The sequence below is a fragment of the Hyla sarda genome, chromosome 2 (genome assembly GCF_029499605.1).
Source record: "Hyla sarda isolate aHylSar1 chromosome 2, aHylSar1.hap1, whole genome shotgun sequence".
In the NCBI taxonomy this organism is placed as follows: domain Eukaryota; kingdom Metazoa; phylum Chordata; class Amphibia; order Anura; family Hylidae; genus Hyla; species Hyla sarda.
In genome coordinates this window covers 4,318,693-4,346,438 of record NC_079190.1, presented here as the reverse complement: position 1 = coordinate 4,346,438, position 27,746 = coordinate 4,318,693, and the positions used below count along the sequence as shown (strand labels likewise).

Below are 27,746 nucleotides of genomic sequence, written 5' to 3'. Positions count from 1 at the left end.
AGTGCTCTCTGATGACACCTGTCCCGGGAAATGTCCAGTTTAGAAGCAAATCCCCATAGCAAACCTCTTCTACTCTGTGCAGTTCCCGAGACAGACAGAGGTGTCAGCAGAGAGCACTGTTGCAAGACAGCATAGAACAACTCAACTTCAGCAGCTGATAATTATTGAAAGGATTAAGATTTTTTTTTATAGAAGTAATTTACAAATCTGTTTAACTTTCTGGAGCCAGTTGATATATTAAAGTTTTTTTCCTGGAATACCCCTACTATTTCCTGTAGTTTTGCAACAGCTGGAGGCACGCTGCTTTGGGAAACAACACTGCAAAAGTTAGACACTAACAAGAATCTCCAAGCTTTACAGGAACTAGTGACGTACAATCTTGTCAAATCCAACATGGAGGTATCAATGATATTAAGTCATTGTTTTATCTTTATATAATTATCCCAACACACAGAGATCTCCATGAGTAGTTGTTGTGATTGTGGTTGTTCCCGGCACTTAATGAATTGTTCCAGTGCACGGATGTCGTTTCTAGTGTATGTCCCGATCTCGTTGTTTTCTGTTTTTTATTAACATTATTCTGACGTGTTTCTCGTCATCTGCCTTAAGCTTAAACCTCTTCTTGTCGGCTCCTGCCGGATCCTGCACCACACAGGTGAACGTATTCGTGAAGTCTTCAGCCTGAGTCCTGGTGAACTCCAATGTCTGCACCACGGTAAAATGTCTCTTGGATTTCCCTGGTGTTACCCTGCAAAATACAGAATAGTGGTGTTATACTCCAGATCTGTACTCACTATTCTGCTGGTGAGGTCACTGTGTACATACATTACATTACTTATCCTGTACTGATCCGGAGTTATATCCTGTATTATACTCCAGAGCTGTACTCACTATTCTGCTGGTGAGGTCACTGTGTATATACACTACATTACTTATCCTGTACTGATCCTGACTTATATCCTGTATTATACTCCAGAGCTGTACTCACTATTCTGCTGGTGAGGTCACTGTGTATACACATTACATTACTTATCCTGTACTGATCCTGAGTTATATCCTGTATTATACTCCAGAGCTGCACTCACTATTCTGCTGGTGAGGTCACTGTGTACATACATTACATTACTTATCCTGTACTGATCCGGAGTTATATCCTGTATTATACTCCAGAGCTGTACTCACTATTCTGCTGGTGAGGTCACTGTGTATATACACTACATTACTTATCCTGTACTGATCCTGAGTTAAATCCTGTATTATACTCCAGAGCTGTACTCACTATTCTGCTGGTGGGGATCACTGTGTACATACATTACATTACTTATCCTGTACTGATCCTGAGTTATATCCTGTATTATACTCCAGAGCTGTACTCACTATTCTGCTGGTGAGGTCACTGTGTACATACATTACATTACTGATCCTGAGTTATATCCTGTATTATACTCCAGAGCTGTACTCACTATTCTGCTGGTGAGATCACTGTGTACATACATTACATTACTTATCCTGTACTGATCCTGAGTTATATCCTGTATTATATTCCAGAGCTGTACTCACTATTCTGCTGGTGAGATCACTGTGTACATACATTACATTACTTATCCTGTACTGATCCTGAGTTATATCCTGTATTATACTCCAGCGCTGTACTCACTATTCTGCTGGTGAGATCACTGTGTACATACATTACATTACTTATCCTGTACTGATTCCTGAGTTATATTCTGTATTATACTCCAGAGCTGTACTCACTATTCTGCTGGTGAGATCACTGTGTACATACATTACATTACTTATCCTGTACTGATCCTGAGTTATATCTGTATTATACTCCAGCGCTGTACTCACTATTCTGCTGGTGAGATCACTGTGTACATACATTACATTACTTATCCTGTACTGATCCTGAGTTATATTCTGTATTATACTCCAGAGCTGTACTCACTATTCTGCTGGTGAGGTCACTGTGCACATACATTACATTACTTATCCTGTACTGATCCTGAGTTATATCCTGTATTATACTCCAGAGCTGTACTCACTATTCTGCTGGTGAGGTCACTGTGTACATACATTACATTACTTATCCTGTACTGATCCTGAGTTATATCCTGTATTATACCCCAGAGCTGTACTCACTATTCTGCTGGTGAGGTCACTGTGTACATACATTACTTATCCTGTACTGATCCTGAGTTATATCCTGTATTATACCCAGAGCTGTACTCACTATTCTGCTGGTGAGGTCACTGTGTACATACATTACTTATCCTGTACTGATCCTGAGTTATATCCTGTATTATATTCCAGAGCTGTACTCACTATTCTGCTGGTGAGATCACTGTGTACATACATTACATTACTTATCCTGTACTGATCCTGAGTTATATCCTGTATTATACTCCAGCGCTGTACTCACTATTCTGCTGGTGAGATCACTGTGTACATACATTACATTACTTATCCTGTACTGATCCTGAGTTATATTCTGTATTATACTCCAGAGCTGTACTCACTATTCTGCTGGTGAGGTCACTGTGCACATACATTACATTACTTATCCTGTACTGATCCTGAGTTATATCCTGTATTATACTCCAGAGCTGTACTCACTATTCTGCTGGTGAGGTCACTGTGTACATACATTACATTACTTATCCTGTACTGATCCTGAGTTATATCCTGTATTATACCCCAGAGCTGTACTCACTATTCTGCTGGTGAGGTCACTGTGTACATACATTACTTATCCTGTACTGATCCTGAGTTATATCCTGTATTATATTCCAGAGCTGTACTCACTATTCTGCTGGTGAGGTCACTGTGTACATACATTACTTATCCTGTACTGATCCTGAGTTATATCCTGTATTATACCCCAGAGCTGTACTCACTATTCTGCTGGTGAGGTCACTGTGTACATACATTACATTACTTATCCTGTACTGATCCTGAGTTATGTCCTGTATTATACTCCGGAGCTGTACTCACTATTCTCCTGGTGGGGTCACTGTGTACATACATTACATTACTTATCCTGTGCTGATCCTGAGTTATATCCTGTATTATACCCCAGAGCTGTACTCACTATTCTGCTGGTGGGGTCACTGTGTACATACATTACATTACTTATCCTGTACTGATCCTGAGTTATATCCTGTATTATATTCCAGAGCTGTACTCACTATTCTGCTGGTGAGGTCACTGTGTACATTACATTGCTTATCCTGTACTGATCCTGAGTTATATCCTGTATTATACCCCAGAGCTGTACTCACTATTCTGCTGGTGAGATCACTGTGTACATACATTACATTACTTATCCTGTACTGATCCTGAGTTATATCCTGTATTATACTCCAGAGCTGTACTCACTATTCTGCTGGTGAGATCACTGTGTACATACATTACATTACTTATCCTGTACTGATCCTGAGATATATCCTGTATTATACTCCAGAGCTGTACTCACTATTCTGCTGGTGAGATCACTGTGTACATACATTACATTACTTATCCTGTACTGATCCTGAGTTATATTCTGTATTATACTCCAGAGCTGTACTCACTATTCTGCTGGTGAGATCACTGTGTACATACATTACATTACTTATCCTGTACTGATCCTGAGTTATATCCTGTATTATACTCCAGCGCTGTACTCACTATTCTGCTGGTGAGATCACTGTGTACATACATTACATTACTTATCCTGTACTGATCCTGAGTTATATTCTGTATTATACTCCAGAGCTGTACTCACTATTCTGCTGGTGAGGTCACTGTGCACATACATTACATTACTTATCCTGTACTGATCCTGAGTTATATCCTGTATTATACTCCAGAGCTGTACTCACTATTCTGCTGGTGAGGTCACTGTGTACATACATTACATTACTTATCCTGTACTGATCCTGAGTTATATCCTGTATTATACCCCAGAGCTGTACTCACTATTCTGCTGGTGAGGTCACTGTGTACATACATTACTTATCCTGTACTGATCCTGAGTTATATCCTGTATTATACCCCAGAGCTGTACTCACTATTCTGCTGGTGAGGTCACTGTGTACATACATTACTTATCCTGTACTGATCCTGAGTTATATCCTGTATTATATTCCAGAGCTGTACTCACTATTCTGCTGGTGAGATCACTGTGTACATACATTACATTACTTATCCTGTACTGATCCTGAGTTATATCCTGTATTATACTCCAGCGCTGTACTCACTATTCTGCTGGTGAGATCACTGTGTACATACATTACATTACTTATCCTGTACTGATCCTGAGTTATATTCTGTATTATACTCCAGAGCTGTACTCACTATTCTGCTGGTGAGGTCACTGTGCACATACATTACATTACTTATCCTGTACTGATCCTGAGTTATATCCTGTATTATACTCCAGAGCTGTACTCACTATTCTGCTGGTGAGGTCACTGTGTACATACATTACATTACTTATCCTGTACTGATCCTGAGTTATATCCTGTATTATACCCCAGAGCTGTACTCACTATTCTGCTGGTGAGGTCACTGTGTACATACATTACTTATCCTGTACTGATCCTGAGTTATATCCTGTATTATATTCCAGAGCTGTACTCACTATTCTGCTGGTGAGGTCACTGTGTACATACATTACTTATCCTGTACTGATCCTGAGTTATATCCTGTATTATACCCCAGAGCTGTACTCACTATTCTGCTGGTGAGGTCACTGTGTACATACATTACATTACTTATCCTGTACTGATCCTGAGTTATGTCCTGTATTATACTCCGGAGCTGTACTCACTATTCTCCTGGTGGGGTCACTGTGTACATACATTACATTACTTATCCTGTGCTGATCCTGAGTTATATCCTGTATTATACCCCAGAGCTGTACTCACTATTCTGCTGGTGAGGTCACTGTGTACATACATTACATTACTTATCCTGTGCTGATCCTGAGTTATATCCTGTATTATACCCCAGAGCTGTACTCACTATTCTGCTGGTGGGGTCACTGTGTACATACATTACATTACTTATCCTGTACTGATCCTGAGTTATATCCTGTATTATATTCCAGAGCTGTACTCACTATTCTGCTGGTGAGGTCACTGTGTACATTACATTGCTTATCCTGTACTGATCCTGAGTTATATCCTGTATTATACCCCAGAGCTGTACTCACTATTCTGCTGGTGAGATCACTGTGTACATACATTACATTACTTATCCTGTACTGATCCTGAGTTATATCCTGTATTATACTCCAGAGCTGTACTCACTATTCTGCTGGTGAGATCACTGTGTACATACATTACATTACTTATCCTGTACTGATCCTGAGATATATCCTGTATTATACTCCAGAGCTGTACTCACTATTCTGCTGGTGAGGTCACTGTGTACATACATTACATTAATACAGGATATAACTCAGGATCAGTACAGGATAAGTAATGTAATGTATGTACACAGTGATCTCACCAGCAGAATAGTGAGTACAGCTCTGGAGTATAATACAGGATATAACTCAGGATCAGTACAGGATAAGTATACTCCAGAGCTGTACTCACTATTCTGCTGGTGAGATCACTGTGTACATACATTACATTACTTATCCTGTACTGATCCTGAGTTATATCCTGTATTATACTCTGTACTCACTATTCTGCTGGTGAGGTCACTGTGTTCATACATTACATTACTGATCCTGTACTGATCCTGAGTTATATCCTGTATTATACTCCAGAGCTGTACTCACTATTCTGCTGGTGAGGTCACTGTGTATATACATTACATTACTTATCCTGTACTGATCCTGAGTTATATCCTGTATTATACTCCAGAGCTGTACTCACTATTCTGCTGGTGAGGTCACTGTGTACATTACATTACATTACTTATCCTGTACTGATCCTGAGTTATATATCAGACAGGAGGCCCGTATCTTGCATTAAATCTTTCTTTTTAATGCTCATAGCAGAATATTTTAAAACCATACAAAACTCAAATTCCAAAGAAAAAACTTTAGAACTACATCTCCCAGCAGCCCTTGTGTCTCTCTTCACCCCTCCTAGCCCGACTGGCTCATATATAAAGGGCTGTCTGGAACCACTCCTCCTCTTTCTTTCTGCTCATGGCAGTCAGTTAAGTGATAAGTATTACTGGATTTATATATTTTTATGTTTCTTTCCTCATTGATTCTGTGTATTGCTTCTTCTGTACTGATTTACTCAGTACTACTCCTCGTTTCTCATTCCTCTTATATGTTTTTTATATATGTCTTTTACTCTTACTAATCTTATTTCTTGCTGCGTCCCGACCGCGATTGCAGTTTAGATCGCGGTCCCCGACGCGACTCTTGGGCCGGTTTTTTAGCTTAACATACAGTTAGACAGCGCTTCCACCCTATCTCTCTTTTCACTTACCAGCGCCATTTTCTCCCTTTTCGCGCCTTCATCTTCCTCCGCTATCTCCGCGCACTGTCGGCAGGGTGGGGAGGAGGCGTGCCCTCCTCCAACCACTGACCTATCGCTGCGCTGCGCGCTCAGTTCCCGTCCTATCACGAGACTCTCGGCCGAGTTCTCGTGATATTTCGGCTCTGAGCGTTAATACTTCTCCGCTCCTCCTCCCACCTCGTCAGTCGGGTGCGAACGGCGAGTGTGAGCAGGTCAGGAGCATACACGGCCCTCCATTACTATATAGATTCCAGCGCACGCTGTAAGGGTTCTTCCCCTGGCATTGATAACTATCATACCTACCTTTTTACTCAGTGCTCTAAGCTTAGACTTATTAGCTTCAATAAATATCAAAACATTGGTATGGCTGGAGAAAGCTCTCAGTCTTTGATTGTGGGGGAGTTATTAACCCCTGACACCCCACAATTCCTCTCTGCCTCGCAGATACAGGATCTCATAAATAAGTCAGTGCAAGCTGCCCTGGCCTCTGCATCTACTCAAATGTTGCCTACCACATCGGCAGACATTCCTAAGCCAAGCAAGGCTCTGCGTAAACGCAAGCACGTCACCGTGCCTTTCGACTCCCCGGCAGGGGAAGTACAATTTATGCTCCCGACAGGTCCCTCCACAGACTGTCAACCCGCACCATTAACAGTTCAGAATGACTCAGTGCGACCCCCGAGCCTCGGGGAGTATTCTAATAAGAGGCATAAATCCGCCAAGCGGACTAAACCTGACTCTTATAATACATCAGATGAGTCAGCTGAGGACTCTGAAGAACCGGAGGACGCAGACTCCGAGTCAGACGTTGATGCGGGCATTATGGCGGACGCTAATGTCGCCGAGCCGGAGGTATCAGGAGAAGCCCTCCTAGATACGTTGGGGCAACCCTTCTTTAATCCGGACGACATATCCCACCCCCGATCAGGGGACTGGGCCCCCTTGCCCCAGGTGGCTACTTATATAGAGTTCTGGACCCGGCGGGCATTGGACCGGGTAAACAGAAATAAGCTAAGGTCAGAATGCCCTCGTCCCTTTATAGCCAAGAAGGTGGCCGAGACGCCTGAAGTAGACCCCATACTTATGAAATACCTATCCAGAGCTGGGAAATACTCAAAGAAAGGGATAGAGAGATCCTTTAAGACTATACAAGATAGGATCTTAGATCTGCTTGGCCCCCTAACAAAGATCCTCAATTTGTCTGAACAAGCCGCTTCCTCTAGTGACCCCGTAGATTTAACCCAGCTCCGGGGATGGGCACAACGTGCCATTTGCCTACTAGGTACGGCCAATACTACGTGTTCAATAGAGCGTAGAAGGTCTATTTTAATGAAACTGGAACCCCAGCTCTCTCACCTAGCCGAGAACGAACCTGGCCCCTCGGCTGAGGGTTTACTTTTCGGTGACGACCTTTTAAAGGACGTTAATAAGTTTGTTGGCTTATTCAAAGGCCTGGATAAAGCCCAGTCCTCATTAAAGAAAACCAATGGGGGCAAGGTTTTTAACAAGGCCGGCAGAGGACGCGGCCGATCTGCCGGCCGAGGCAATTTCTACAGGCCCTATGCCAGACCTGCCGCTCCACCTTACGTTCCACCACAACCACAGTACTCCGTTCCGGTGGTACAACCCGCCCCCTTCTTTCCGCCCCGGGGAAGACCATGGAGAAGCCGAGGAGGTAGAGGATACCCCCGTGCTAGACCGTCTACTGGTGAGTACAACTCCCCCACACATTCCCCATACACTGGTGGGGGGCAGATTGAGGTATTTTTCCCACGTCTGGTCCATGATTACTGCAGACGTCTGGGTACTGAATACAGTAGCGGGTTATCAAATAGAATTTCAATCTCTACCGGACATGGAGTTCGTCCCTCCACCTATCCAGTTCTCGGATCTCAACAGATCCCTGATAGACGGAGAACTCCAAGAACTTGTACACAAACAAGCGGTTCTAGAAGTCGATCCCTTGACCACGGGGTTCCTAAGCAACCTTTTCTTGGTAAGGAAGAAAGGTGGAGGTTATCGCCCCGTAATAAACCTGAGAAATCTAAATCAACATGTGATGTACCGTCACTTCAAGATGGAAGGCATCCATCTTTTACGCGACCTCCTTTGCCCCGGAGATTGGCTAGTCAAGGTAGATCTCAAGGATGCTTACCTTACCGTGCCAATGCATCACGCTTCCCAACCTTTCTTAAGGTTTCACTGGGGGAACCGTCTGTGGCAATTCACGTGCCTCCCATTCGGTCTGTCGTCAGCCCCCTGGTGTTTCACAAAGTTGATGAAACCCGTGGTAGCCGCTCTCAGGAGCAGAGGAGTACGTCTGATAATTTATCTAGACGATTTACTCATCATGCCCCATTCCAGAGAATTAGCCAGTCTCCACTGTCATTGGACAATCTCCCTGTTGGAAGAACTTGGTTTTCTTATAAACCACGAAAAATCCGTTCTATCTCCAGCTCAGGAGATGGAGTTTTTAGGTTTTCTGGTGGACACCAGAAGAGCAGTTCTATGTTTGCCCAAAGCCAAACTAGCCCTGATCCGCAAAGAAATCAGGGCTGTATTACGCAAGGGTCGGGTATCCTTGAGGGTGATCGCTCGCATAGTCGGCTTATTGTCGGCATCCATTCAAGATATCTTTCCGGCTCCGCTCCATTATCGGGCACTCCAACGACTCAAGACCTTGCACCTCCGGCGAGGTTTGCGTTATGCGGACGAAGTACAACTATGTCCGGAATCGGTGGAGGAACTACGTTGGTGGCTTCGCCACGCTGTAGAGTGGAATGGCAAGTCCATTTTCAACTCCTGCCCAGACGTGATCATAGAATCGGACGCGAGCAGGCAGGGATGGGGCGCCCGCTGCGGTCATCAATCTACAGGCGGGATATGGTCGGAAGAAGAGTCTCTTCTCCATATCAACGCATTGGAACTGCTGGCAGCATTTTTCGCGGTCAGGAGTTTCCTTTCACAGGAGTCAAATTGTTGCGTGCTGTTACGCATGGACAATGTAGCGGCGGTTCAATATATCAACCGCCTTGGAGGTTCGAGGTCCAGAGTACTAGCGGACATAGCTTCCGACTTCTGGCATTTCTGTCTGTCCCACGACCTTGTCCCTATAGCGGAATATATCCCGGGGACATCCAACTCCGTGGCAGACTGGAACTCCCGATATCTGGCAGACTCCAGCGATTGGAAACTAGATCGGTCGATATTCCTGGCTCTGCGAGATCTTTGGGGTCCGCTACATACGGACCTTTTTGCTTCTCGCCTCAACCACCAGTTACCACGGTTCTACAGTTGGAGGCCCGACCCGGAAGCGTCTGCAGTCCCTCCCTTCCAACTGCTCACGAGGGTCCTCGGTCAGATATTGATTCAGAGGGCGACGGTAGTGTTGGTCACCCCGTGGTGGCCGACTCAGCCATGGTTCCCTCGACTTCTGGGGATGACGATAGACTTTCCCAGGCTGTTACCAGCCCTGGACCACATATTGACGAATCCGAACAAGGGTCTTCATCCCCTAGTACTGGAGGGCAACCTGCCTCTCCTTGCTTGGTTGGTTTCGGGGTGCCTGAATCAGGTAACGACCTTTCAAGGTCAGCTAGAGATCTCCTCGCCCTGGCCTGGGCCCCGGGGACTAGATTGGCATATCGATCTGCCTGGGGACTCTGGGTTCGTTGGTGTGTTCAACGGGAAATTAATCCCGTTCAAGCACCTGTACAGATAGTGGTTAATTATTTAGCTGAATCTTTCGATTCGGGTAAATCGTATAGCTCAATAAATGTTTATAGATCTGCTATTTCTGCTTATCACTCTCCGGTTGACTCTTTGCCGGTGGGCAAGCATCCTTTAGTCTGCAGGCTTCTGCGTGGAATAAAATTTAAACGTCCTCCTCGACCTAAATATAGTTCTACGTGGGATGTTTCCCGTGTTTTGGATATGTTCTCCTCTTGGGAAGACAACAATGATCTTTCCCTGAAGGTTCTCTGTGAAGTTGACTGTCCTCTTATGTCTGGTCTCTATAAAGAGGGTATCTGATGTTAGAGCTTTGGATATCACTCGACGACAGTTCTCGCCGGGTGGTGTTCAGTTTTCCGTGGTGCGCAGGACTAAGACAGGTCTTCAGTCCGTATTCTATCCATACTTTCCAGCGCATCCCAAACTTTGTGTGGTTCGTTGCCTCCAGGCATATGAGTCTAGGACAGCACCTCTTCGTTCTTCTAACCCTAATCAATTGCTTATTTCTTACGTTCAACCACACCTCCCGGTCACTTCAGCCACTTTAGCCCGGTGGGTGCGGTTAGCTATGGAAATGGCAGGGATTGACGTATCCCTGTTTGGCGCCCATTCTTCCAGAGGGGCTATGGCTACTAAAGTAGTGGTGTCCGGTGGTTCTCTGTCGGATCTTCTTATGGCTGCTGATTGGTCGTCTCGGACGACGTTCCGGCAATTTTATTTCCGTCCAGAGGAACATGTCTCTATGTCAGTCTTGTAGTATATTTATATCTATCATTGTTTTCAGCTTTGAACTTGCAAGATATGAGCCTCCTGTCTGATATATAAATCTAGATTTTCCTAGCTTGTGACGGAAAATATTAGTTATATGAAGACAGGAGGCGAGTATCTTCCCTCCCGACCCACCCTATCACGGTGTTTGTTGTTTTCTTTTTTTCCAGGTTATTGAAGTGGACTACGTGCATCTGCTCTATGGAGGCTGATATAATCCGGTTCTCTTGTTCATGAGATTTGTTCCTGTTTGCTCAGGTTCCTGCGGTCCGGTTGACCATGTATGCAGACGACCACAAGTCGGATTTGTTCCTGTACTTCACGATGACACCCGCCGTGCTGACAACTGCATAAAGAAAGAGGAGGAGTGGTTCCAGACAGCCCTTTATATATGAGCCAGTCGGGCTAGGAGGGGTGAAGAGAGACACAAGGGCTGCTGGGAGATGTAGTTCTAAAGTTTTTTCTTTGGAATTTGAGTTTTGTATGGTTTTTAAAATATTCTGCTATGAGCATTAAAAAGAAAGATTTAATGCAAGATACGAGCCTCCTGTCTTCATATAACTAATATTTTCCGTCACAAGCTAGGAAAATCTAGATTTATATCCTGTATTATACTCCGGAGCTGTACTCACTATTCTGCTGGTGAGGTCACTGTGTACATACATTACATTACTTATCCTGTACTGATCCTGAGTTATATCCTATATTATACTCCGGAGCTGTACTCACTATTCTGCTGGTGAGATCACTGTGTACATACATTACATTACTTATCCTGTACTGATCCTGAGTTATATCCTGTATTATACTCCAGAGCTGTAATCACTATTCTGCTGGTGAGGTCACTGTGTACATACATTACATTACTTATCCTGTACTGATCCTGAGTTATATCCTGTATTATACTCCAGAGCTGTACTCACTATTCTGCTGGTGAGGTCACTGTGTACATACATTACATTACTTATCCTGTACTGATCCTGAGTTATATCCTATATTATACTCCGGAGCTGTACTCACTATTCTGCTGGTGAGATCACTGTGTACATACATTACATTACTTATCCTGTACTGATCCTGAGTTATATCCTGTATTATACTCCAGAGCTGTAATCACTATTCTGCTGGTGAGGTCACTGTGTACATACATTACATTACTTATCCTGTACTGATCCTGAGTTATATCCTGTATTATACTCCAGAGCTGTACTCACTATTCTGCTGGTGAGGTCACTGTGTACATACATTACATTACTTATCCTGTACTGATCCTGAGTTATATATCAGACAGGAGGCTCATATCTTATGCATTATTCTTTCTTTAATAATGCCCATAGCAGAAACAAAATTCAGTAACAATCAGTGTAGAGAAAAAACTACAACTCCCAGCAGCCCCAGGACCACAGCAGCCACTCCTAGACTGTAGCCCCTATATAAGGACTGCCCACATATAGATCCTCCTCTTTCTTTCTGCTCATGGCAGAGCATGCAAGCTAAGTGTTATCTGTGATTTCATACATTGTGTTTTTCCTCATTCTAAGCTATTATAGATATTGTAGATTTTAGAGCTTATAGTGTTGTGGGAGCGGTTATTTCTCCCCTCCATATATTGTACATTGTTTTCCTTTTCGGTCAGCGGCTTCTCCGGTGCTAACCCCTTGCGCCGGTTTACCGCTCCGCTATTCTTTTCTCTGCTGTCGCTTCATCCTACCCTTAACCGTCCTCCCTTTCACCTCTTCCGGCGCCATTTTACCTGCGCCTCAGCTCTTTTCTCCTCCGTCTTCGGCGCTTTCGTGCGCGCGGGAAAGGGGCGGATCCTCCCGGTGTCGGCCGCATTCCTCCTCGCAGCCTTCTCTCTGAGAGGGGAGGAGTTTCTTATTCTTGTCACTGGAAGGCGCTCCCGCGCCTTCCAATCAGACCCCTGCCGGACGTAGTCTCGTGAGACTTCGTTCCCGGGTACAGGGACTCTCAGGCTCACCTTCCACCGCTGCGTCAGTGCAACGCTAGCGGTGTGGAGGACGGAGCCTGTACTACCCTTACTGTTCTACTGTAGGTAGATTTACCCCTTAAGACAGGAATTTTATTCCTTTCCCTTGTTACTTTATCTGTCCTATTAGCCTGTAGGTAGATTTACCCCCCCTAAGACAGGAATTTATTCCTTTCCCTTGCTATACTATACTATTAACCTGTTACTCACCATGGCTGAAGAACCTTCATCTGTTCCCCTCAGAGGGGAGAGTTCTTCTTTAGATGCTGCCCAATTCATGACCGCCAACCAGATACAGGACTTAATTAATAAATCTGTTCAGGCGGCTTTGGCTTCCGCCATGATACCCTCCGGATCACTACCTGTGGTATCCGGTGTGTCTATCCCACCATTTCAGGGCGGAGAACCGCCGATTAAAAAGGGCAAAGTTTCCCATAAAAGGAAACATACTTTGGCGACATCTGACTCCCCGGCAGGGGAAGACAATAATGTGCTCCAGGCAGCCCCTACCCCGGTCTGCCAACCCCAGCATCCATCAGACTCCACTCGACCCCTGGGCCTCAGGGAGTTACAAGAAAAGAGGCACAGATCCGCTAGGCGGACTAAACCCGACTCATACGTAGATTCCTCGGATGAGGATTCGTCGGGATCATCCAACGAGTCTGACGGTTATGAATCCACTCCTGATATCGAGGATGCTGGGGATATGGCGTTTGACACCGACGCCAACCCTGTTGCACAGGGCACTGTGATCCTAGACTCCCTAGGTGAACCCCTTTTTCACCCTGATTCAATCTCCCATCCAAGATCGGGCGAATGGTCCCCACTCCCCCACGTAGCCCAGTATGTGGAGCTTTGGGCTCGTAAGTCCCTAGACAGGACCAGCCGTAACAAACTGAGGGCTGAGTGTCCTAGACCCTTTATTCCCAACAAAGTGGTGGCTACCCCCGAAGTAGACCCCATTTTGACTAAATATCTTATGAAATCGGGTAAATTCCCTAAAAAGGGAATAGAACGCTCCTTTAAAACCATTCAGGAGCGTATTCTGGATTTAATGGGCCCGCTCACTAAAATACTCAACCTGTCTGAACAGGCCGCTACGACGGATCAACCCGTCGACACCAGTCAACTCCGCGGGTGGGCCCAGAGAGCCATATGTCTAGCAGGTACCGCCAACACCACCTGCTCGACTGAAAGACGTAGGTCGATTCTTATGCGCCTCGACCCACAACTGTCCCACCTGGCTGAGACCGAGTCTGGGCCTGCAGCAGCAGGGATGCTTTTTGGGGACAACCTGATGAAAGACATGAACAGGTTTGTCGGCCTATTTACAGGTTTGGATAAAGCCCAGACTTCATTAAAGAAATCAGGGACCAGTAAAATTTTTCCTCGGGCCGGCAGAGGTAGAGGCCGATCTGCCGGCCGCACCCCCTCCTATAGGCCACAGGGCAGACCCCATGCCCAATACCAATATCCTCAGGCTCCTCCGTCCTACACCGTCCCATTGGCACAACCGTCGCCTTTCTTCCCTCCCAGAGGCCGTCCTTGGCGCGGACGTGGCGGACGTGGATACCCCCGTTCCCGTCCACCTACCGGTAAGTGTGCCTGGTATTCCACATGTTCACATTCCTGTGGGGGGGCGCCTGATGTATTTTTCCCACGCCTGGTCTGCGATTACGGCAGACGCGTGGATTCTTCAGACAGTAGCGGGATTCCACATAGAACTCCAATCCCTACCGGTTCTAGGTGTGCGACCAATCCCTATCCGATTTTCACAACAAAGTATAGTTCTCATAGACAACGAGATCCAGGATCTCCGATCCAAACAGGCGATCCAGGAGATCGACCCATCTTCCCTAGGATTCGTAAGCAACCTCTTCCTAGTGAAGAAAAAAGGGGGCGGTTACCGTCCGGTCATAAACCTTCGGGAACTAAACCAACATGTCACGTATCGCCATTTCAAGATGGAGGGAATTCACTCCCTTCGCGATCTATTGCAACCAGGCGACTGGCTAGTAAAGGTGGATTTGAAAGACGCCTACCTCACCGTCCCTATCCACCAAGATTCCCAACATTTTCTTCATTTCCTCTGGAAAGACCACATGTGGCAGTTTACTTGCCTTCCGTTCGGCCTTTCATCAGCCCCGTGGTGTTTCACAAAACTGATGAAACCGGTGGTGGCATCCTTGAGGAGCAGAGGGGTACGTCTGATCATTTATCTGGACGACCTCCTCATCATGGCCCGCTCCAAAGCTCAGGCCTCTCTCCACATGTCATGGACGGTATTGCTACTGCAGAGTCTGGGATTCATAATCAACCGAGAAAAATCGGTTTTGGTCCCAATGCAAGAGATGGAGTTCCTTGGCTTCTTGGTGGACACCAACCAGGCCGTTCTCCGCCTTCCCAAATCCAAATTGGCCCTGATCTGCAAGGAGATCAGGGCAGTCTTGCGCAGAGGGTGCTTATCATTAAGAGTACTAGCACGTTTGGTGGGGCTTCTAGCGGCCTCTATCCAAGCCATCTTCCCGGCCCCTTTGCACTACAGGGCCCTTCAGAGACTCAAGATCATGCATCTGCGTCAGGGCCTCAGATATGCGGACGAGGTTCCTCTTTGTCCGGCAGCCATCGAGGAGTTACAATGGTGGCTCCGTCATGCCGTCGAGTGGAACGGCAAGACCATATTCAACTCCTGTCCGGACATCATCATAGAGTCGGACGCGAGTCGTCTCGGCTGGGGTGCACGGTGCGGGGAGGCTTCCACAGGAGGGACTTGGTCCGCCACGGAGGTCGATCTGCACATCAACGCCTTGGAACTCCTGGCGGCATTTTTTGCCGTCAAGAGTTTCATGCCACAGGCATCCAATTGTTGTGTCTTGTTACGCATGGACAACGTGGCGGCGGTCCAATACGTCAACCGCCTAGGGGGCACCAGGTCCAAGATCCTAGCAGATCTGGCCAAGGACTTCTGGCATTTCTGCCTACATCGCAACGTTATCCCGGTGGCGGAGTATATTCCGGGGGTCTCCAACACGGTGGCCGACTGGAATTCGCGCTATTTACTAGATTCCAGCGATTGGCGGCTGGATCGGTCCGTTTTCGTACGGTTGAGACAGCTTTGGGGTCCATTATGCACGGATCTCTTCGCTTCTCGCCTCAATTATCAGCTGCCTCGTTTTTTCAGCCTGAGACCGGACCCGGAGGCGTCGGCAGTCGACGCTTTCCGTCTCATCTGGCCCAGGGGAACGCACTACGCGTTTCCCCCATTCCAGATGATCTCCAGAGTCCTCCTGCATACGATGAACCAGAGGGCGACGATTGTGCTGATCACTCCTTGGTGGCCAACACAACCGTGGTTTCCTCTCCTTCTGGGGATGGCCGTGGACTATCCCAGACTTCTACCCCAATTTCCGCAGCTTCTCTCCAACCCGACCGGGGGTCTTCACCCTCTGGTAGTGGAGGGCAACCTCCCTCTCCTAGCGTGGTTGGTTTCGGGGTCCCGGATGCGGATCACGACCTTTCAAGATCAGCTAGGGATCTCCTCGCCCTGGCCTGGGCCCCCGGGACTAGATCGGCTTATCGATCAGCCTGGAGGCTCTGGGTTCGTTGGTGTGATCAACGACAGATTGATCCCGTACATGCACCTGTGTCTGTAGTGGTGAACTACTTGGCAGATTCTTTTGAATCTGGAAAATCTTATAGTTCCATCAACGTATACCGATTGGCTATCGCGGCTTACCATTGCCCAGTGGACTCTTTGCCGGTGGGCAAACACCCGCTGGTATGTAGGCTTCTGCCCGGCATTAAGTTCAAGCGCCCCCCTCGACCGAGATATCAGTTGACCTGGGATGTCTCCAGGTTACTCGAGATGTTTGTTTCGTGGGAGGACAATGACGGTCTTTCCCTGAAACTGTTGTCATATAAACTGACTGTCCTTTTATGTTTAGTGTCTATTAAGCGCGTCTCGGACGTGAAGGCTTTGGACATCTCTAGGCGACAATTTTCGCCTCAGGGGGTCAAGTTTTTGGTGGTCCGACGGACCAAGACGGGTATCCACTCAGTTTTCTACCCGTTCTTTCCCGCGCACCCTCGACTTTGTGTGGTTCGTTGCCTACAGGCGTACGAATCGCAGACTGCGGATCTGCGTTCTCCGGATTTTTCTCAACTTCTCATCTCTTATGTCAGACCTCATCATCCAGTGGCTTCCGCTACTCTGGCGCGTTGGGTGCGTTCGGCCATGGATATGGCGGGCATAGACGTCTCCCTGTTCGGAGCTCATTCTTCCAGGGGTGCTATGGCTACTAAAATAGTCACAACAGGGGGCTCCCTTTCTGACTTGCTCATGGCTGCTGATTGGTCGTCAGAGACCACCTTTCGCCGGTTCTACTTCAGGCCGGAGGCCCATGTTTCCATGTCGGTTTTATAATGCTATGTCTGGTTTGTCGTCTTTTGTCGCTATTTGTTAGCTTTGAACTTGCATAAGATATGAGCCTCCTGTCTGATATATAAATCTAGATTTTCCTAGCTTGTGACGGAAAATATTAGTTATATGAAGACAGGAGGCGAGTATCTTCCCTCCCTACCCACCCTATTACGATTTTTTGTTATCTTTTTCAGGATACTGAATGCATCGGCTGTTTTCCCGATTACGGATAACCTGTTGGTTACGCATTGCTTGGGTTCCTTACGGTCCCCGTTGGGACGAAGTTAGGCCGACGTTTGGCCTTGTTTCCTGAGTTCCGGGCCGGCTGGCCGAAGATGCAAGGAGCGGTGGGGACGTCTGGCTGGAGTTCGGTTTCCTGTGCGGCTCTGATTCGCGTGAAGAAAGAGGAGGATCTATATGTGGGCAGTCCTTATATAGGGGCTACAGACAAGGAGTGGCTGCTGTGGTCCTGGGGCTGCTGGGAGTTGTAGTTTTTTCTCTACACTGATTGTTACTGAATTTTGTTTCTGCTATGGGCATTATTAAAGAAAGAATAATGCATAAGATACTCGCCTCCTGTCTTCATATAACTAATATTTTCCGTCACAAGCTAGGAAAATCTAGATTTATATCCTGTATTATACTCCGGAGCTGTACTCACTATTCTGCTGGTGAGGTCACTGTGTACATACATTACATTACTTATCCTGTACTGATCCTGAGTTATATCCTGTATTATACTCCGGAGCTGTACTCACTTTCCAGTCTTCTCGGTTACCCGTCCATCAGGGTACACGTCCTCCACGAATGTTCCGTTCACCAACCAGTAGACATTATGAAACTTCTCAAACGTGGTGTTTGCACTGCAGGATATGGTTAGACCTTCGTCTGAGGAAGAAGGGAATCAATCAGCAAGTGGGGGTGGGGATATAGGAGCCAAAACACTGAGCAGAATATAGAGTTCAGCTCTGGAGTTAATACAGGATTATTGCAGAATGTATGACATAACTGATATAATATAATGACATGTGATCACAGCCCCGCCCCCTGTATGACATCACTGATATAATAGTAATATAATTACACTGATCACAGCCCCACCCCCTGTATGACATCACTGATATAATATAATAGTAATATAATGACATGTGATCACAGCCCCGCCCCCTGTATGACATCACTGATATAATATAATAGTAATATAATGACATGTGATCACAGCCCCGCCCCCTGTATGACATCACTGATATAATAATGACGTGATCACAGCCCCGCCCCCTGTATATCACTGATCTAATAGTAATATAATTACACTGATCACAGCCCCGCCCCCTGTATGACATCACTGATATAATAGTAATATAATTACACTGATCACAGCCCCACCCCCTGTATGACATCACTGATATAATATAATAGTAATATAATGACATGTGATGACAGCCCCGCCCCCTGTATGACATCACTGATATAATAGTAATATAATGACGTGATCACAGCCCCGCCCCCTGTATGACATCACTGATATAATATAATAGTAATATAATGACATGTGATCACAGCCCCGCCCCCTGTATGACATCACTGATATAATATAATAGTAATATAATGACATGTGATCACAGCCCCGCCCCCTGTATGACATCACTGATATAATATAATGACGTGATGTAATTGTGATAGTTCTATGACAGTGTTTCCCAAGGAAGGTGCCCCCAGCTGCTGCAAAACTACAACTTTCAGCATTCCCGGACAGCCGGAGGCTGTCCGGCCATGCTGGGAGTTGTAGTTTTGCAACAGCTGGAGGCACACTGGTTCAGAATGTCACACATTATATACTTAATATTTTATTGCTATGACGTCACTACTCATCTTTATATGAGAGATTTTACGCCTTATTGGAGGTTCAGCAGCAAATTGTATGACCACTAGGGGCGCTGTGTGGAGTACATAGGGACTTACCTTTCTTATTGATGATTGAGTCGTTTTTGGGGTTAATAATCTGCGGTGTATATGAGGCTGCAATAAATAAGAGGAGTCCATGTAACATGTCTGTACGGCTCATATACGGTATGTCATAAATCCATTATAGAAGATACACACCTCTATATCATGGTTGTCACAGCCCCGCCCCCTGTATGACATCACTGACATAATAGTAATATAAAGAGATGTGATCACAGCCCCGCCTCTGTATGACATCACTGATATAATATAATAGTAATATAATGACATGCTCACAGCCCCGCCCCCTGTATGACATCACTGATATAATATGATAGTAATATAATGACATGTGAGCACAGCCCCGCCCCCTGTATGACATCGCTGATATAATAGTAATATAATGACGTGATCACAGCCCCGCCCCCTGTATGATATCACTGATATAATAGGAATATAATGATGTGATCACAGCCCCGCCCCCTGTATGACATCACTGATATAATACAATAGTAATATAATGACATGTGATCACAGCCCCGCCCCCTTTATGATGTCACAGTTTGCTGTATCACATATGATGTTTGTGGGTCATCATATACAATGGGAATCAAAAGTTTGGGCACCCCAGGTAAAATTTTTTATTAATGTGCATAAAGAAGCCAAGGAAAGATGGAAAAATCTCCAAAAGGATCAAATTACAGATTAGACATTCTTATATGTCAACAAATGTTTTTATTTCCATCATTTACACTTTCAAAGTAACAGAAAACAAAAAAATGGCGTCTGCAAAAGTTTGGGCACCCTGCAGAATTTATAGCATGCACTGCGCCCTTTACAAAGCTGAGACCTGCCAGTGTCATGGATTGTTCTCAATCATCATCTGGGAAGACCAAGTGATGTCATCTCAAAGGTTTTAAATGCCCAGACTCATCTGACCTTGCCCCAACAATCAGCACCACGGGTTCTTCTAAGCAGTTGTCTAGAAATCTGAAACTGAAAATAGTTGATGCTCACAAAGCTGGAGAAGGATATAAGAAGATAGCAAAACGTTTTCAGATGTCAATATCCTCTGTTCGGAATGTAATTAAGAAATGGCAGTCATCAGGAACAGTGGAAGTTAAAGCAAGATCTGGAAGACCCATTGTGAGAAAAACAATTCAAAACCCACGTTTGACTGCACAATCCCCCCAGAAAGATCTGTCAGACACTGGAGTTGTGGTGCACTATTCCACTATAAAGAGATACTTGTGCAAATATGGTCTTCATGGAAGAGTCATCAGAAGAAAACCTCTTCTACGTCCTCACCACAAAAATCAGCGTTTGAACTTTGCAAATGAACATATAGACAAGCCTGATGCATTTTGGAAACAAGTTCTGTGGACCGATGAGGTTAAAATTGAACATTTTGGCCAGAATGAGAAAGGTACGTTTGGAGAAGAAGGGGAACAGAATTTAATGAAAAGAACCTCTGTCCAACTGTTAAGCATGGGGGTGGATCAATCATGCTTTGGGGTTGTATTGCAGCCAGTGACAATGGGAACATCTCACGAGTAGAAGGAAAAATGGATTCAATAAAATTTCTGCAAATTTTGGATGCTAACTTGATGCCATCTGTGAAAAAGCTGAAGTTAAAGAGAGGATGGCTTCTACAAATGGATAAGGATCCTAAACACACCTCAAAATCCACGGGGATTACATCAAGAGGCGTAAACTGAAGGTTTTGCCATGGCCTTCACAATCTCCTGACCTCAACATAATTGAAAATCTATGAATAGACCTTAAAAGAGCAGTGCGTGACAGACAGCCCAGAAATCTCAAAGAACTGGAAGACTTTTGTAAGGAAGAATGGGCAAAGATACCTCAAACAAGAATTGAAAGACTCTTGGCTGCTACAAAAAGCGTTTACAAGCTGTGATACTTGCCAAAGGGGGCAGTACAAGATATTAACTCTGCAGGGGGCACAAACTTTTGCAGACGCCATTTTTTTTTTTCTGTTATTTTGAAAGTGTAAATGATGGAAATAAAATGTAACTTTTGGTGACATATTATAAGAATGTCTAATCTGTAAGTTGATGCCTTTTGGAGATGTTTCCCTCTTTCCTTGGCTTCTTTATGCACATTAATACAAATTGTTACCTGGGGGGCCCAAACTTTTGATACCCACTGTAATATACATTGGGGCAGATCTTACAGTATAATGTACATTGGGACAGATCTTACAGTATAATGTACATTGGGGCAGATCTTACAGTATAATGTAAATTGGGGCAGATCTTACAGTATAATATACATTGGGGCAGATCTTACGGTATAATATACATTGGGGCAGATCTTACGGTATAATATACATTGGGGCAGATCTTACGGTATAATGTACATTGGGGCAGATCTTACAGTATAATGTACATTGGGGCAGATCTTACAGTATAATGTAAATTGGGGCAGATCTTACAGTATAATATACATTGGGGCAGATCTTACGGTATAATATACATTGGGGCAGATCTTACGGTATAATATACATTGGGGCAGATCTTACGGTATAATGTACATTGGGGCAGATCTTACAGTATAATATACATTGGGGCAGATCTTACAGTATAATGTACATTGGGGCAGATCTTACGGTATAATGTACATTGGGGCAGATCTTACGGTATAATATACATTGGGGCAGATCTTACGGTATAATATACATTGGGGCAGATCTTACGGTATAATATACATTGGGGCAGATCTTACGGTATAATGTACATTGGGGCAGATCTTACAGTATAATATACATTGGGGCAGATCTTACAGTATAATATACATTGGGGCAGATCTTACAGTATAATGTACATTGGGGCAGATCTTACAGTATAATGTACATTGGGGCAGATCTTACGGTATAATGTACAGTGGGGCAGATCTTACGGTATAATGTACAGTGGGGCAGATCTTACGGTATAATATACATTGGGGCAGATCTTACGGTATAATATACATTGGGGCAGATCTTACGGTATAATATACATTGGGACAGATCTTACGGTATAATATACATTGGGACAGATCTTACGGTATAATATACATTGGGACAGATCTTACGGTATAATGTACATTGGGGCAGATCTTACGGTATAATGTACATTGGGGCAGATCTTACGGTATAATGTACATTGGGGCAGATCTTACTGTATAATGTACATTGGGGCAGATCTTACGGTATAATATACATTGGGGCAGATCTTACGGTATAATGTACATTGGGGCAGATCTTACGGTATAATGTACATTGGGGCAGATCTTACGGTATAATATACATTAGGGCAGATCTTACAGTATAATATACATTGGGGCAGATCTTACAGTATAATGTACATTGGGGCAGATCTTACAGTATAATATACATTGGGGCAGATCTTACAGTATAATATACATTGGGGCAGATCTTACGGTATAATGTACATTGGGGCAGATCTTACGGTATAATATACATTGGGGCAGATCTTACGGTATAATATACATTGGGGCAGATCTTACGGTATAATATACATTGGGGCAGATCTTACGGTATAATGTACATTGGGGCAGATCTTACGGTATAATATACATTGGGGCAGATCTTACAGTATAATGTACATTGGGGCAGATCTTACGGTATAATGTACATTGGGGCAGATCTTACAGTATAATATACATTGGGGCAGATCTTACAGTATAATGTATATTGGGGCAGATCTTACAGTATAATGTACATTGGGGCAGATCTTACAGTATAATGTACATTGGGGCAGATCTTACAGTATAATGTACAGTGGGGCAGATCTTACGGTATAATGTACAGTGGGGCAGATCTTACGGTATAATGTACATTGGGGCAGATCTTACAGTATAATGTACATTGGGGCAGATCTTACGGTATAATGTACATTGGGGCAGATCTTACGGTATAATGTACATTGGGGCAGATCTTACGGTATAATATACATTGGGGCAGATCTTACGGTATAATGTACATTGGGGCAGATCTTACGGTATAATGTACATTGGGGCAGATCTTATGGTATAATGTACATTGGGGCAGATCTTACGGTATAATGTACATTGGGGCAGATCTTACGGTATAATGTACATTGGGGCAGATCTTACGGTATAGTGTACATTGGGGCAGATCTTACGGTATAATGTACATTGGGGCAGATCTTACGGTATAATGTACATTGGGGCAGATCTTACGGTATAATATACATTGGGGCAGATCTTACGGTATATTATACATTGGGGCAGATCTTACCTGCAGTAACACTGATGAGGCTGTAGAGGGCAGTAGACAGGACAATTACCCTCCCCCGACCTGTAACAACAGAGGTGACATTCAGTTCACTCCCCCTAGTATATTGGGGCCCATATGTGGCCCCGGGGGTCCCTGTCACTGCCCTGACCCATCTCTACATCCCCCACAGCACCGACTCAGGGGGTCCTCATCTGGGGTCAGTAAGGGGTATGGAGCGGATGATACAAGACCCCCAGAGGGACTAAACAAAAACTGTAAATGAATGAATCTATATATATATATATGTGTTTGTGTTTTTGTGTATACACTTTTTTTTTTTAAGTTTTTTAACTCTTTAACGACCGGGCTAATAGTCCCAATTTTCCATCCACAGACGAATATGAGAACTTGTTGCGCCCAATTGTACTGCGTAATAACATTGTGTATTTACCATAACATTTACAGCGAAGCCCCAAAATAAATATATTTGTGAGGTAAAATTTAATTTAAAAAAATGCTATTGTGCTTCTACTCCGTGCACTTTGCGAATTACGATGACAGCGACATATTTTATACAGGTTTTGTGATTTTTGTTTTTACTGCTGTTAATATATATTTATTTATTTTATCTAAGAAAATGAGTTTGCATAAAATCCTCTTCTGATTCCTATAACTCTTTTATTTTTCCGTATTCGCGGTTCTATAATTGGCCTTTTTTGCACCGTGATCTCGCGTTTTTATCGGTACCATTTTTGTTTTATGGGACTTTCTGATTTTTTTTATAATTAATTATTTTTTCTGCTATTTGATGTGACAAAAAACTCAGCATTTCTGTTGTTTTTAGTATTTATTTTTCCCTTTTACACCGTTCACCATTTGGGGTCATTAACATTATGCTTTAACATTTTTGCATGGGACGTTAACTGTTTAATTGCTAAGTTTTTATTTTTTTATTTCTGAAATGGATTTTTATTAGGGGAGGAGCTTATTTATATATTTTTTTAAACCTTTTTTTTTTTTAATGAATCAGCCGACATATGCCGGTAATTACATCACAAGGGTCCTGATGGGACCACTAGACGCAAGGGATTACCGGCATTTAAAGGAGTACTTGAAAAAACATTTTTTTTTGATCTACTGGTGCCAGAAGGTTAAACAGATCTCTAAATTACTTCTATTTAACCTCTTAAGGACCAAGGACGTCCCCGGACGTCTTGGTGTTTCCCCGGTCTCTGCCGCCCGCCGGGCAGAGATCGGAATGGCATTCCTGCTGAAATCCTTCAACAGGCACCCCGTGCAAATGCCGAGGGGGGGTCATCAGACCCCCCATGTCGGCGATCCCCCCTCATGTGAATGTACAGGGTACATTCACACAGGCAGTTTTACAGTTAGTTTTCTGCTTCAAGTTTGAGCTGCGGCAATTTTGTCGCCGCAGCACAAACTCCTAGCGGTAAACTCTAAAACACTACATATACACCCCTTACACTGTCCCCCCCCCCCCCCCCCCCCCCCGATAAAAATGAAAAATGTATTGTACGGCAGTGTTTCCAAAACGGAGCCTCCAGCTGTTGCAAAACAACAACTCCCAGCATTTCCAGACAGCCACTGACTGTCCAGGCATGCTGGGAGTTTAGCAACAGCTGGAGGCACCCTGTTTGGGAATCACTGGCGTAAAATCCCCCTATGTCCACCCCTATGCAATCCCTATGAAGCCCTCAAATGCGCATGGCGCTCTTTCACTTCGGAGCCCTGTCGTATTTCAAGGAAACTGTTTAGGGCCACATATGGGGTATCTCCGTACTTGTGAGAAATTGCACTACAAATTTTGGGGGCTTTTTTTCCTTTTACCCCTTATGAAAAGGAAAAGTTGGGGTCTATACCAGCATGTTGGTATAATATTTTTTTTTTTTTTTACACTAACATGCTGGTGTTGCCCCATACTTTTTATTTTCACAAGCGGTAAAAGCAAAATAAGACCCCCAAAATTTGTAATGCAATTTCTCCTGAGTACGGAAATACCCCAGATGTAAGAGTAAAATGCTCTGCGGACGCACAACAAGGCTCAGGAGTGAGAGCACCATGTACATTTGAGGTCTAAATAGGTGATTTGCACAGGGGGGGGCTGATTTTACAGCGGTTCTGACATAAACAAAAAAAAAAAAGACCCACATGTGACCCCATTTTGGAAACTACACCCCTCATGTAATGTAATAAGGGGTACAGTGAGCATTTACGCCCCACAGGGGTCTGACAGATTTTTGGAACAGTGGTCCGTGAAAATGAAAAATTTAATCTTCCATTTGCACAGCCCACTGTTCCAAAGATCTGTCAAACGCCAGTGGGGTGTAAATACTCACTGCACCCCTTATTAAATTCTGCGAGGGGTGTAGTTTCCAAAATAGGGTCACATGTGGGGGGGTCCACTGTTCTGGCACCACGGGGGGCTTTGTAATCGCACATGGCCCCTGACTACCATTCCAAATGAATTCTCTTTCCAAAAGCTCAGTGGCGCTCCTCCTCTTCTGAGCATTGTAGTTCGCCCGTAGTGCACTTCAGGCCAACTTATGGGGTACCTCCATACTCAGAAGAGATGGGGTTACAAATTTTGGAGGGTATTTTCTGCTATTAACCCTTGCAAAAATGTGAAATTAGGGGGGAAACACATTTTAGTGAAATTTTTTTTTTTTTTTTTACATATGCAAAAGTCGTGAAACACCTGTTTGGTATTAAGGCTCACTTTATTCCTTGTTACGTTCCCCGAGGGGTCTAGTTTCCAAAATGGTATGCCATGTGTTTTTTTTTTTTTTTTTTTTTTTTTTTTTTGCTGTTCTGGCACCATAGGGGCTTCCTAAATGCAACATGCCCCCCAAAAACCATTTAAAAAAAACATTCTCTCCAAAATTCCCTTGTCGCTCCTTCGCTTCTGAGCCCTCTACTGCGCCCGCTGAACACTTTACATAGACATATGAGGTATGTGCTTACTCGAGAGAAATTGGGCTACAAATATAAGTATACATTTTCTCCTTTTATTGGGTCTACAAGAACATGTGAGTGTAAAAAATGAAGATTGTGAATTTTCTCCTTCACTTTGCTGCTATTCCTGTGAAACACCTAAAGGGTTAAAACGCTGACTGAATGTCATTTTGAATACTTTGGGGGGTGTAGTTTTTATAATGGGGTCATTTGTGGGGTATTTCTAAGATGAAGACCCTTCAAATCCACTTCAAACCTGAACTGGTCCCTGAAAAATGAGTTTGAAAATTTTGTGAAAAATTGGAAAATTGCTGCTTAACTTTGAAGCCCTCTGGTGTCTCCAAAAGTAAAAACTCATAAATTTTACGATGCAAACATAAAGTAGACATATTGTATATGTGAATAAAATAAAATAAATATTTGGAATATCCATTTTCCTTACAAGCAGAGAGCTTCAAAGTTAGAAAAATGCAAAATTTTCAATTTTTTCATCAAATTTGGGGATTTTTCACCAAGAAAGGATGCAAGTTACCAAAAAATGTTACCCCTAAGTTAAAGTAGAATATGTCACGAAAAAACAATCTCAGAATCAGAATGATAAGTAAAAGCATCAGAGTTATTAATGTTTAAAGTGACAGTGGTCAGATGTGCAAAAACGCTCTGGTCCTAAGGTGTGAAATGGCCTGGTCCTTAAGGGGTTAAAAATCTTAATTCATCAAGTACTTATCAGCTGTGGTATAATACAAAGGAAGTTCTTTTCTTTTTGAATTTCTTTGCAGTCTGACCACAGTGCTCTCTGCTGACACCTCTGTCCATGTCAGGAACTGTCCAGAGTAGGAGCAAATTCCATAGCAAACCTCTCCTGCTCTGGACAGTTCCTGACACGGACATCAGGTGTCAGCAGAGAGCACTGTGGACAAGACATAAAAGAAATTCAAAAAGAAAAGAATTTCCCCTGTAGCATACAGCTGTTAAAAAGTACTGGAAGGATTGAGATTTTTTAATAGAAGTAATTTACAAATCTGTTTAACTTTCTGGCACCAGTTGATTTTAATAAAAAAAAAAATTCCACCGGAGTACCCCTTTAATTGCTATGTCGCCCCCTAGAGCCCCTGCAGCCTATTGCTGACATCTTACCTTGTGCTGAGCCGAGCCCCGTCCTCCCTGCTGGACGCTGCATGATGAGGATCT

At 44.2% G+C, this 27,746-nt stretch overlaps 1 protein-coding gene across 1 annotated transcript; it reads right to left on the bottom strand.

The window, feature by feature from the left end:
- Nucleotides 1–245: 245 nt before the first annotated feature.
- On the bottom strand, nucleotides 246–27,746 carry LOC130358185 (interleukin-1 receptor-like 2). The gene is made up of 5 exons (XM_056561058.1): nucleotides 27,693–27,746; nucleotides 23,604–23,663; nucleotides 19,340–19,396; nucleotides 18,136–18,265; nucleotides 246–748 (listed from the first exon to the last, which is right to left on the bottom strand). Exons 1-5 carry the CDS (start codon nucleotides 27,733–27,735, stop codon nucleotides 532–534), a joined length of 507 nt encoding a protein of 168 aa, XP_056417033.1. The 5' UTR covers nucleotides 27,736–27,746; the 3' UTR covers nucleotides 246–531.

What these genes read in the sequence shown, in the direction of transcription:
- LOC130358185 (XM_056561058.1), bottom strand. Translation starts at nt 27,735, where the DNA reads ATGCAGCGTCCAGCAGGGAGGACGGGGCTCGGCTCAGCACAAG. An exon ending in GGGGCTCGGCTCAGCACAAG is followed by an intron (nt 23,664 to 27,692) that starts GTAAGATGTCAG and finishes CTGTTGTTACAG; the next exon opens with GTCGGGGGAGGGTAATTGTC. An exon ending in GTAACCGAGAAGACTGGAAA is followed by an intron (nt 749 to 18,135) that starts GTGAGTACAGCT and finishes TGTATTTTGCAG; the next exon opens with GGTAACACCAGGGAAATCCA.